General features: G+C 48.6%; 1 protein-coding gene across 2 annotated transcripts in view; it reads left to right on the top strand.

Moving 5' to 3' along the window:
- LOC143342476 (uncharacterized) overlaps window positions 1–12,348 on the top strand; it is a 90,769-nt gene that overhangs the window by 9,496 nt on the left and 68,925 nt on the right. For both annotated transcript variants that reach the window (XM_076766408.1, XM_076766407.1), the window contains exons 5-6: window positions 9,405–9,440; window positions 9,707–9,811. In XM_076766408.1, coding sequence (XP_076622523.1) covers window positions 9,405–9,440; window positions 9,707–9,811 — 141 coding nt within the window. The remainder of the gene's footprint in view (window positions 1–9,404; window positions 9,441–9,706; window positions 9,812–12,348) is intronic.

The raw sequence follows: 12,348 nt of genomic DNA, 5'->3' as shown, positions 1-12,348 counted from the left end.
TCATTCCCGTCCCGGCGATCTCGCCGTTCATTTTTTCGTGGCAAAAAGGAGGATCGTGAATTCGTTACAAAGTTTCGAGTCACCCCTTGTCGCGGTCAGGAGTGTCCGAACAAATGGTTGTCAGTAGATCGAAGGGAGGCGTAGTTCTTACACGACATTAGCCGCAGATAACGGCAGATACTGTCTCCAATCCTGAAACGCACGGCAGGAGCGTAGGTATCTTCTTACTGATCGACCGGATGAAACCCGGGGAATGACCGATCGAGCGATGGCATTCCTTTCTGGTTGGAAGGCAGTACATGGATGAAGACGCGTAATTTGTTATCGGCACTGTAGAATGCATTCCACGGGGCCAAAGATCGTCGCGCGAGATCGTCTCCGCGTACACCGAAACCGCATGAATATTTTTTCCGACCCGCGTACACCTAGAATATTCATATTACTTTTATCTAGTTCATCGATCGTTCGTGTACTGTCAGTTACCTCTATTAGCGTGACGTTGATACGCACTTTTCAAATTGAATACATGAAAATTAATAAGCATCCGGTTCCGTTCCGCCGTCCTGTTTACTATAAATTAGCCGCGAACACGCAATAATTGCTTTCGTTGCCCTTCGGGATCCGGCAAGTCTTCAGGATCACGCCGGAGGACGGACCACCTAGGAATTGTTACGCCACAGAGTGTATCGCCGATCTAGTTGTACAACACGCCCGACGAGGGATTTTATTTCATTACTCGATTCATACATTATACTTCCCACTAAATGAATCATATTTTTATAGAAATTCAACGTTCAGATTTATCGCTAAACATAAAATATAACTGTGTACCGTTTACCAGATTATAGATTGTACAGTAAATAATGGGTTAAGATAGCTCGTTAAACGGAAAAAGTAAATGCGTCAACCGGAAGTCATCCTGAGCCTACTAGACAAAAGAATAATATTAAAAAACAAGCTTATAAATATATTTTCCATGGGTCGAAGCGTTTATAACTTGCAATCGGAACAAACGTTCACCAAAATGGCGTCCATTCGACTAGATCGGCGATGTCTGCCGTTTCGTTCACCTATCGACGATTAGGTCCACGTTGGAAACGTTTCTCCGGAAGGAGCGTGTCCGTAGGAAGATAATAACGTCTCTTTCATCGTTGACGCGGGGAAACCGATACCCGGGGTAGCTCTTTGGTTCTCTGTCCCTGTCTCCGATCCCTCGACGACTCCGTACAACATTCCTTGGCCGGTCTTTCTTTCGACCGATACAAGGACGATATCGTCCGATGCGAATCTCGTTCCGTCGCGAGGATAATCTTCCGTTAAACGGTCGTGCGTCGGTGTCCGTGAGGGCCTAAGTCCGTACTTTATGCTAGGCGGTGGTAAGCCAGGAGTGCGCGTTATCAGGGATCTGAGTCGCGCAGTGAGCGGCTATTTGTATTCATAAGTCCGCGGGAGGCCGGCGCTCGCTCCCTGGGCCCGAGTCCCTGGCTCCGTCCTGGCTTCCACAAGGTCCAACGCCATTCCCCAGGGATATATCCGACCGTCACCGGGCACCGCCGTGGTGTGCACCGGAGAAAATGGAAGACGATGGAGGGAGAAGAAGAAGAGGGCCACGTCATTCAACCGAAGCGCCCTTCGCGACGGACATCTTGGAACGGTGGTTCTCGTGCGTGTGGAGGTACGTGGAGGTCCTACGTTCGCCGCTACGTATGCCCGAGTGTCGGAGAATGTGACCAGTCATCGAGTTATTTAATTTTTCGAGGCACCCCCGTCGCGCGTGTTTGCTCAGCCCCGCTGTGAGCACAAATTACCTCGCGACCGAATCACCTCCAGCGAAATATTCGGTCCTCGTCCTCGGTCTGCTCCTCCCCACGTGGCCGCTGCCAATGGCGAACTGCCATTCATGTCGATCACACTTCCTGTCTGTGTTCTTCCCGCGGTCCCGGGGATCGTCCTCGCCAAATACCACACCGATCGCGCCCTCTTTCCTACACGCGTCGCTCCAAAGTTCTGCTTTAACCCTTTGACAGTTCTATATCGAATTTTTAAATTATTTTGACTACCAGCACACCCAAAATTTGCCATGGAACTATCTAGGTTTATTTTCTTTAACATCTAATCTTGAGAATTAATTTGTTTAGCCCCAAAGTGTTAAATTACGTTTAGATGGGAGAGTATAACTATTAGGTATTCGCAGTAGAAACGTGACTGGTTGTAACGTTCGTGTTCTCGAAACGTACTTTTGATTTATGCGAGAAAAAAATAAATTATTCGAACCTGTTACGCAAGAGACCCCCCTTAATATCACGGTCGTGATTATCGTCCTCCGGCTCTTGTTCTTAACTGGCGTTGACCAATATTGGTCGTTAGCTGGGGTATACAGTTCCGGTGCCAACAGCGCAGGGGAGTTCCTAGGTACTTGTACAAACATTGACCGCGACCAGCGCACAGTTTAACTTTGGCGATTGGACAGGAGCCCGAGCTTTCTGATACTGCCAGGGACAGCCTTTGACGTTTGTGATAATTGATTGCGCGATCTTCTGGGAAGGATCTTCAAACTTGGAATTAGGTCGTAGACTCGTCTTCTCACCCCTGTATTCGTTTAAAAAATAAAGTACGTAAACGGATCGGTATGAGAAACGTCTGTAAACGATGAAAAATTCTCGCTCTCACGGTTGGACGAGGTCCGATGACGGTCGTGACGAAGGAAATCGTTCGTTAGACGATTGGTCCGGTGTTTTCTTAATTAGCCACGGACGCGTTGAGCATACAACGCTCTCGGGGTTCATTCCCCGCAATCGTGGGGGTGTTGCAGCACCGGCTGACCCCCTTACGTCCGGAGGACACGAGACCAAAACGGACATGGCCGCGTCCCCCGACGTGGTCTAGGCGCGTATATATACGGTCAGCCCACCTCGCTATCTATATGCTAATCCATTGAGATGGTACCCGCAGATTACACCTCGGAATTAGCCCAGAGACTGGGGTATCAGGGCCGCACAGACAGCCCGGGCTCTGCCTATACGTACCTTTATCCCACCTTCTACACGTAACCCGTCCCGTCGAGCGCCTGCTCTCGCCCTGCACTTACAAGCCCGTCCGTATAGACTTACATACGTACACAGCCAGCCGCCAGGCACACGTACAGGTGTACAGCGTAGCTGGTGGAACCGTGGACGCGCGTTTGGCGTAGGGCCTCGGTGACTCGGTACTTCCAGTTCGTTAGTCCGTGTTAATAACGTTAAAGAGGATGCGATAAACTCGTTAGGAGACGAAACCGCGCGGAGGATGGCTAAGCCTCGGTCCCCACGACCGTAGGACGCTTCTTTCGTCGCTCGTAGGAAGACCTGTTCCTTCGAGAAACCAGCTAACCCCGTTGACGAGATTCTATTTAACCGTTATAACGTCACACTGCAATAGACAGCCATTTTTACGCGAACATGGAATTTTGAAATGAGGTCGGGTTGTCACAAATTCCGAGATCAACACCTTGTCATGTAGAATGTCCTGTTGCATTCGTTATCGAATCAAATTACCTATAGTAATAATTCTTAAAATGAACATTTCTATCTAGGGCTAGTTTAACCGTCCTATCTAAAATTGGGTATAATTCGAACAATGGCGATCATGATTGACGATCGAGAAGAGAACCGGTAAACGATCCTCGGGGTGGGGGCTATTTTTCATATTGAAATACGAAGGGGATCGTTCGGGGGCCGCGTTCGACAAGGCTAGCATCGAACGATTACACGACGCCGAGAGAAATTCGGCATAGAGACGATTATTAGTTCAGCCGCCGGTGCTGTGAGTAATTCATAACCGGTGCCTCGTATTTTCGCGGACGGCACGTCGAATTTGGTCCGGATGGAGAACATGGAGCATCGACGCTGCTCTGCTCTCTCACCCCCTCGATCCCAGCCGCCCTCCGTTGACAGGATTATATTCGTACGTACCTATCGTGTTCCTCGGTGTACCTCGGTCCCGCAATACGCGTCGCGCGATCATATTCCCGTCGACTAATAAATTTACCATGGTACTCGAGCGCACGGCCATCGTACGACTGTCGTCGGTCGATTGCCCCGTTGGCGATGTCAACTGTTTCGAGCACCTTCTGCAACGACAATCGACCCTCGTTCCACCCCTACAAAGACCTAGATATCCACGAGACCTTCAACTTTCACCCCTCCCAAAAAGGAAAGATATTATATTCTTGCATTTTTTCCTGCAACGTTGCTCGAATACGATTTTAATTTCACATTTGCTATGGGTTAGATTTCAATATATCGATCGTAGTATCGGAAGAACGCATTGAAGTCCTTTTCATCGCGGATTACGAGTACACGGGAATTCCTCGCAAAAAGTATGTTTTCAAATTACGTTGTTCGTTCTCCGGGGGCGATTTTGGTGAGCAGCCAAAGGGGATTCCCCCGTACGAACAAGCCCTGGGTATCCAGCAGCTAGGGTAAAGCCAGCCCCGCGTGATTCTCCCATTCCGCGCGTCCAGTTCTAACAGCGGTCCGCACTTTGGTCCGCGAGTTTCGTCCGAGTCCGGGCTAAACCTTGGATTATGATCCCCGACGATAGTGGCCGATGGAAATGGCGTTAGGTAGGTGGGCGCGGAGCTAGGTAGGCATTATGGTGGTCGTTGGGAGGCGTCGCCGAACCGAACGCTGAATCACCCAGCGAGAGTTTTCCTGTCAGCGGCAGTACGGCCGCCGCCATCCGACGAAGCCCCGTGGAATTGCCTCGTACGGCCACGAAATGAATGCGCGAACGCCCATTAGGGGAATAAATCAGGCCAACGTTATCCGCAGTGTCGCATAATCGATCTCGCGCGCGCCCGCTAATCCGGGCCTAATCGTTCGTCCTGCGCCGCGACGAGCCGCGTCGCACAGAAAACTTCGACGATGCTCGCTAGGAGGGAACGGATGCGAAGAACTATGGAATAGCGCGGGACGGATGATCTATAGTTAATACGATAACGCGCGCGTGCCCCGCGGGGACTTTCTTTATAGTTTTATTCCCTCCAACCAATTCCCCAGGTCGTTCCGCGTAGGAGATCATTGGGGCACCATGTTCAAAAAGTCAATATTTCGTGAGGTATTCCACAGTTTTACTAAGTCGTTTGTTCACCTCACCGGAAGACGAATTAAACTGCTCACTGTTTGTTAGAACAATGTACTCTCAGGTCTTCTGCAGAAATGATTGCGAGTATACTATATCTTTGAGGTAACCCCATGATAAAACGTAAAGGATTCAGATCTGGTTGACAGTGTACTATGCGTTGGAAGCCATATCTCGCGAAATATTGATTTTTTTAACATGCTGCCCCAACGATTTTTTACGCGGAACGACCTGGGGAATCGATTCGTGTAAATAAAAGTATGCATTTTTCAAAAAATGCAAAAAGTAAAGTCCCAGGGAAATAGACGCTATTATAGCGTTGAACCGTGGTATTCGTACGTTTAACGGAAGAGAACGTATCGTCCTTATTAAATTAAGTGGGACGATAAATCGTTTACCGCAGATGGCACGGGATACCGCACGGCTAATCCACGGGTTTCGATAATTGCCCAAACTGTCGGTAATCTTTTAAGTGGTTTCCGCAAACAGCCGAGCGTATTAATAGTCGAACGCCGGCGGACATTAACGGGCGCATTAAACAGATATCCAGCTTTAATTCGCGAAATCGATCCTCCTTCCTGGCCGCGCTGGCTTTACGTCCGACGCGCGGCCGGGGATAAATTCAAGGGTGCGGCGAGTCGCGAAAATGTTTGGTTAGCATTCGGCTTATTGGCCGGCGAATGTTCGTGCTCTGTTAGGCATGTATGGATGGCCCCCAGGTTATAATAAAGCTAATTCTGCGGTGCTCTTGAGGCAGCTCGTGCCGCAACATGTTTTGCCTCTCGTCCCGCCCCCATCACCCTCCCGCCACCAACTCCTTTTGCCGTTTCACCGATATATTCGACCCTCCCGACTCTTCACCTCCTGACCGCTGTTTCTCTCCTCCCCTACCTTCCCCCTTTCCCCGGGCTTCTTCCGCGCGCTGGAACAACCGAATATATTTATACACCCCCTCCGGAGGGTAGCACACGTCCGTTTATTAAAACGTTTCCACCCTGACGAGCCCGTTCCGCCTCCGCGTGTATCTTTCCATCTCCGTTCTCGCGTCCTTTATCATTGTCCGTAGAAAAGAAGCACGCCAACGCGTGGCTCTCGATTTAATTAGAGGGCTCTCGAATCGGCAACACGAGAGATCGGGTAGAAGCGTCTCGCGACGCGTTTGTAGCCGTTTATCGAACCCGGAGTACTGTTCTTTTGTTCGCGTCAAAGGGGGTGAGATAATAGACGCGGGAAACCCGTGGAACTCCGTGGAGTCGAGAGTCTTTCACGCCGATTCATCCGTAAAGTTCTCGTGAACGCTGTCGCGCGGAAAGTTTTAAGTGCGTGTCCGGATCGCGGAAAGTTTCCGATACTCGCGCGCGTATCCGATCGAGGAGTCAACGCGACGCGCGTATTTGCCTGGAAACCCTCGGTGGCGAGATTTAACGTAATTGTAACGGTACGAGTTAAAAATTGGCCCCGAGATAATATCTTAGAGGCGTTTTACGCGCAGCGTGAAGTCTCGAAATTCGTGGATCGACCCGTACAGCCCTGACAGGCGCCGTGTTACGATCGATTAAACGAACTGTCCAGACGGAGGGTTTAACGACGCCGTTGCATTAATTAATTCCCGGTGATCTCAATTAAAATATTAATTACGGAGAAACAGTGACCCGCTGACGAGACCAGGCGTCGATGAGGATGAACCTGTCTTCCTCGTCCCTTTCGATCTTTGCCCGCGAACGAATCGAGAGAAGCCATCGTTGCGATGCTATTACGATTACCGCGCCTTCTATAATGCTTATCTGATAACACCGCCATTATGGTAGTCGGTCTCGCGGCCTCACCGTTTCTGACTCGTCCGTCCGATCGTTCACGGACACGTTGCGCCGAGACAGGATGGGGTCCCATTTGCATATTTCTTAACCGAGATACGAGAAAACAAGTGTCTCGTAACCGGCAGTGTCGTCGAAGATCTGCTCGACCACGTCTTAAAATCGCTTCAACATCGACAAAACTCACCCGGTGACACGACAATTCCGATCATCTCGTTTCGAGATAGTTACTTGGATTCTACTTATCGATGTTCAACGACCGGCGCTCGGAGTGTTCGCAAATTTATGGTACGGTCTCCGCAGATCTCTTCGCGATGATCGAAGATAACTTACTCTGTAGTATTTTTTAACGTTCCCAATGCGCACAATTCATCGTACAAATTTTACGAGGTTTTACGAACGCACACGGAATTTTATAAATTGTTATTTGGGGATCGATCAAAATTTTACCCGAAGCGATGTCGATGTATTTGTTAACCGCGAGCGTAGCTCGAGAAATTGCGAAGTTCAAAAGATGGGAGCAATACTTCCACTTGCTATCTGTCTTCTGTAATAATAAAGGAAGGATTTTACGCGCCCGGAAATTAAAATCGTCTTCGTCGATAGCGCGGTTGTATTTGTGAAAATTTCCAACCCTAACCTTTCGTTCATGGAACTGTTATTCGTTGCGTAGATAAAAAGTCATCGAAAGGTTGCTCGATCTCCGTTTTCGTCAGCGAGCCACCCTCGAAAGAGAGAAAACCGACGAAATCTGTTTGCAGGCCGTCCGCGTGGGTATTGTTAAGCCGGTCAGGCAATAACAACCGCTTATTGAAAATACGATTGTCGAATCACTGATGACGGATAACGCTCTGGACACGTACATAATAAAGACTATCTCCGTCCGTGTGTATCGATGCGTTTGCACGAAGGCACCGGACGTCTCTCGTTCAGAGACAGATATACAGGAACGGAGCGAAAAAAGAGAGAGAGAGAGATAGAGAGAGAGTGGTCGTAGCACACGAAAGCTGGGAACGTACCTCGATGCACCACCTGACGCGACGGGGGGTCAGCGGTTCTCATTCCCAGCACCGTTCGAAGGAAAAAGGGGAGCGGAAATATGGCGACGACACTCGATAAAGGCGATTCGTGTCCCTCGATTTGGCGAACGGAGCGGTATTTAAACCCGAAATTAAATTAACCGCGGTATGCGAACGAGTTTAAGTTGACGGGGCCCCCGAAATCACGATTTCACTTAAAGACACGCGAGGTGGTGTCGATCGATAGAGATATATCGGGCCCCGGCTAATGATGACTCGACCGAATTCGTGCGCGCATCGTGGCCCCCGCCTCGCTCCAAGTAATTTACGAGGAGTCACGATTGATTCGGATACGAGTGTCGATGTGAGCACCTCGAACCGGACGATGCAGCCGTGACGAGTGAAAATACAAACAGTTTAACAGGGATGAGTAGTCGTTTAACGTTCTTGGGATCAGCCGCTCCTCGCCGCCTCCTCTTCCTCTTCTTCATCCTCCGTTTAAGCGTCTTCCTACCACGTCCCGCGAACTGTATGCACAGTTCGACCCGAACGACATTTCATCGATAAAATACCTTCCCGATTGGGGTTGATCGCCATCGGGTTGGTAAAACAATTTTTTTTTATCACAGGTGTATTTTTTAAAGTTTGCCCTTTTCTCAATGGAATTATCGCCCCTCTCGACCCATATTTTCTTCTTGGTTCAGTCTATAATTTAACAGCAGCATAATCAGGTCACGACCCGGTGAACTTCTTGACATGCAAATGGCTCCTCCCGGAACCAGATTTTCGCAATAATATATTTCTATCTCGTAAACCAAATATTTCTAAAAATTCAAGGGACAGTGATGTGCCTCACATGGAATACCTGAATTTTCATATTGGGGACCATACACCTCTGATTCCATTTTGATTACATAAAACGTGTTTTCCGTTTTTTGGATGTCGTCTAACGTACAACTTAGAAAAAAAATGGGCAGAAGAAAACATGTCTAATACAGTTCAAGCGACTATAGACTCGGAGAATGCAGTTGCCAAACGTCCATCGAGACAAAGTTTGCCTAACCTCGGATCCCGGGTCTCGGTTGCCCGACGGTGGTCGACAGGGGTTGCGTAAGTTGGTCCAGTCCCCCGCGGTCTTGCGTCAGAGAATCAATTATTGGATCCGTATATCAATCTGATGACCGTGGCGCGTTCGTGGTACGCGGCGTCCCGCTGCTTTTACGCATTTTCTCCCCGCGAACCCCTTCGCCTGTTCCTCCGATGCTCGTAACCACGAGCACACGCATCGCTCGGAGCGACGAGAGTTGCGCTTCCACGAGCACCATATCGAGACCGACGGTCGCGCGGACGACCGGTTCCACGCCGAGATTCACCGCGTACGGTTCGCCCCGTTCATTTTTCGAAACGACTTTGCCCGACTGAGCGACTGACTTTCATTTTTTCCCCGCAGGGTGCCGACGAGGATGACAGCGCTTCCGTTGCCTCGGTAAGTTTCGTCGTCGTCCTCCTCCCCCTTCTTCCGTGGATCGGCGATTATCGCGCGCCACGGTTCGAACCGAGCCGACCGGAGATGATTCGGCGGGGCTGCGCGATAAACGCACGCGATCCCGTATCCGAGATCTTAATTAAAATTTCCGCCCACCCGGGCTACGATCGTGATCGCGGATCTCCGCCGTACGGCCCCGTTCGAACCGCGCTCGATACTCGCGAGCAACCCTTCTTAATAGAGGCAATTGTTGGTTCGGGGTGCAGCAACTGGACGGGAAGTCGCGGGAGTGGTTGGTGAGAGCCGCGCAGGGCGACTATCAGGCCTTGGCGAAACTGGCTGCCGAGGAACCGAGGCTCGCTCGACTCAAGGTAAGTCGCATCGTTCTTTCTACCCCTTTATTTTGCTGTGAAAATGTCTCAGAACCGCTAATATTGTGCCAAAACTGTCTTAACCCTTTACAAAGAATTTGAGTGCACCCTCTGAGGAAACACAACGATATTATTGTTTTAAAATGATTAGGGCAAAATATGTAAGCAAAGAATTTAAAAAAAGATATATTTGCTTGGAGTATTTACTATCTATTTCGTACCAAAGTGTGCTTGAGTCAGTAGTGATCGAAGAAAAGTCTCCGAATGCAAATGGTTAAATGTCAAAGATTTGAACTCTGTCCATTAGCACAGTTTTATTTTTTTAAATGTGTATGTCTAATTTTGTTTGCTCCATTTCGACAAATTGGCCTGTTCTGAATATAAAAGTAGTGAAATACGTTTGTCTTAAAACTTATCGTTTCTGAGATATTTGACTGTTTTCATGACCCATGTTCAAAATGGCGGCCATCTGCAACGATGCAACGTTATTGGAACTAATACACACTGAATACGATCGTTTGATAACCGGAGTAGATACTCTTTCTTTTGATACTATGATTTGAACATTCAATAATAGACTAGAAAATAGAATAAAAGAGAATCCAAACAAGGTAAGGCTCCCTTCGTCGCCGGATCGAAATCTGTCATCCAATTATTAGTGGATTGGAAAGTAAATAATAGTATCTGAACGTACTTCGTACAAAAAAACACTGATAATTTACTTTACTTGCACACAATTCGTTGATACGAATTGTTTAAAACCGTCTATATAATAATTTTCAACGTTGCCTTGCCCGTGGACCGATACAAGAATAATATGATAAATTCGATAGGTACGATACGATAGAATTTTATTTCTCGACACATCTTTTACTATCGAAGAACACGCTGTTGTCTTCACTGTAACAAGGTGCCAGCAACTAAGGAAGATACGAAAGATCGTACAAGAAAAGCTTGCGTCGCGTTAAACGAAAATAAAACCCGAAGGGCCGTAACATCCATACCGAATCGTTTCAGAGCATGTATCGCCGTTCAATGTCACCATTTCGAACACTTACAGTAGAAACGAATGGAGGTAGTTAGTAACCGGATAGTATCCAAGCTTATTCGGTATTCGAGCAATCGTCCTGTCGTTTCACGATGAAGATGTCCGAGATTAGATCTAGAACTCGAGTTTCATTATATTTATTCGCGATTTATTTTTTACGAAGTCACGTTCGAACGGAAACGTATTTCTCGGAACGATCTGTAAATTGGGGACGCTCGACGGATCGAGCGTTAAATTAAAACGATAGTTTGTCGGATAGAAAATTTCTCGGAAAGGAACGATCGAGCTATCCAGGTGATCGCAAAGTGGTGAGATACGGAGGATAAAATCGAGGGCTGTGCATCGGTCGTAAATTTCTTTCGACTCGAAATAATTACCGTTTCGAGGTGCGTGCGCTGCGCGTTAAAAAATTGCGGATTCGCGCGCGATCCGTCGAGCCGCGTTTCTCTGTTATCGTTCGCGCGCACACGGCCAATGGATCTCGCTGAGTTACGGCCACGCCGCCTCGGGTGATAATGACAAAGGTGGCGGGCCAGAGGTTCGGAAATATAATTACGGTGTGGCTTACCGTAGGCCTGGGATCAGGCCGTTATTACACGCACGGCGGAACTTAACACCTGCGGCGTTGTAAATTCGCCGTTTTCGCGCGCCGCCATTGACAGGTCAATAAATCTAAGGGCCCCCGTGGCAATCAGGCGGCCGGTGTACACCAAACCGCCAATATGTGGAGCGGATCACCAGTTGTCCGATAGTAACGAGTTAAGGATTATTCACGCTATTGATATTCGTTATAATCCGTGTAGAGGCAGCCGACGACACGGAAGACCTTCGTTGACCCGTTACAACCCTCTCGAATCAATTAGCCTTGGAAACTCTGGCTCACGCTATCTACTCCATTTCCTTTTTATCATGTTCTTTTCTTGCCCCTTGGACTACGTATTAAACTATAATAAACCTTTCGATATCATCGAGTCGCTTGACAAAGCTTGTACACTTTCATTAGCAAAATAATTAATCGTTGGAACTTGAATCGTTCAAGATTGGATGGCCCTTTTATTTAGTAAAGTCTTATTATTTTAGAGACAACTCCGAGGTCACTATCAGCTATCACGCTGTCTTCATTTTTCGTTGCTAACACATTACCGCACAAATGGTTCAGAATTCAAATCTTGCGTGAATTTTTCGCTTCGCGAAAGGTAGCTTCTGGCCAAGGGGGGTCCGCAGGGAAAAAGGGTTAAGGTCAGAAGCGTAACCGGGGGTTAACCCGGTGGACTCGCACCGCAGAGTGTCACGGGATCATGATAGTCGCGTTGGCTAACCGGGACGACAAAAACGGTCGACCGCGAACGACGCTGTCGTTCTTGTTAGCAAGCGTCGTTTCCTGACCGAGCGGTTCGAGGCGGCCTTAGCGGCCGTTCCGCGGAGAACACCGATGGCGTAGGACGAGGAAAGTAACAAGGGGGATGGAAAATGGCCGGGAAAGCGGGGG

The sequence above is a fragment of the Colletes latitarsis genome, chromosome 6, assembly GCF_051014445.1.
Source record: "Colletes latitarsis isolate SP2378_abdomen chromosome 6, iyColLati1, whole genome shotgun sequence".
In the NCBI taxonomy this organism is placed as follows: Eukaryota; Metazoa; Arthropoda; class Insecta; order Hymenoptera; family Colletidae; genus Colletes; species Colletes latitarsis.
This window is presented reverse-complemented; position numbering and strand designations above follow the sequence as displayed.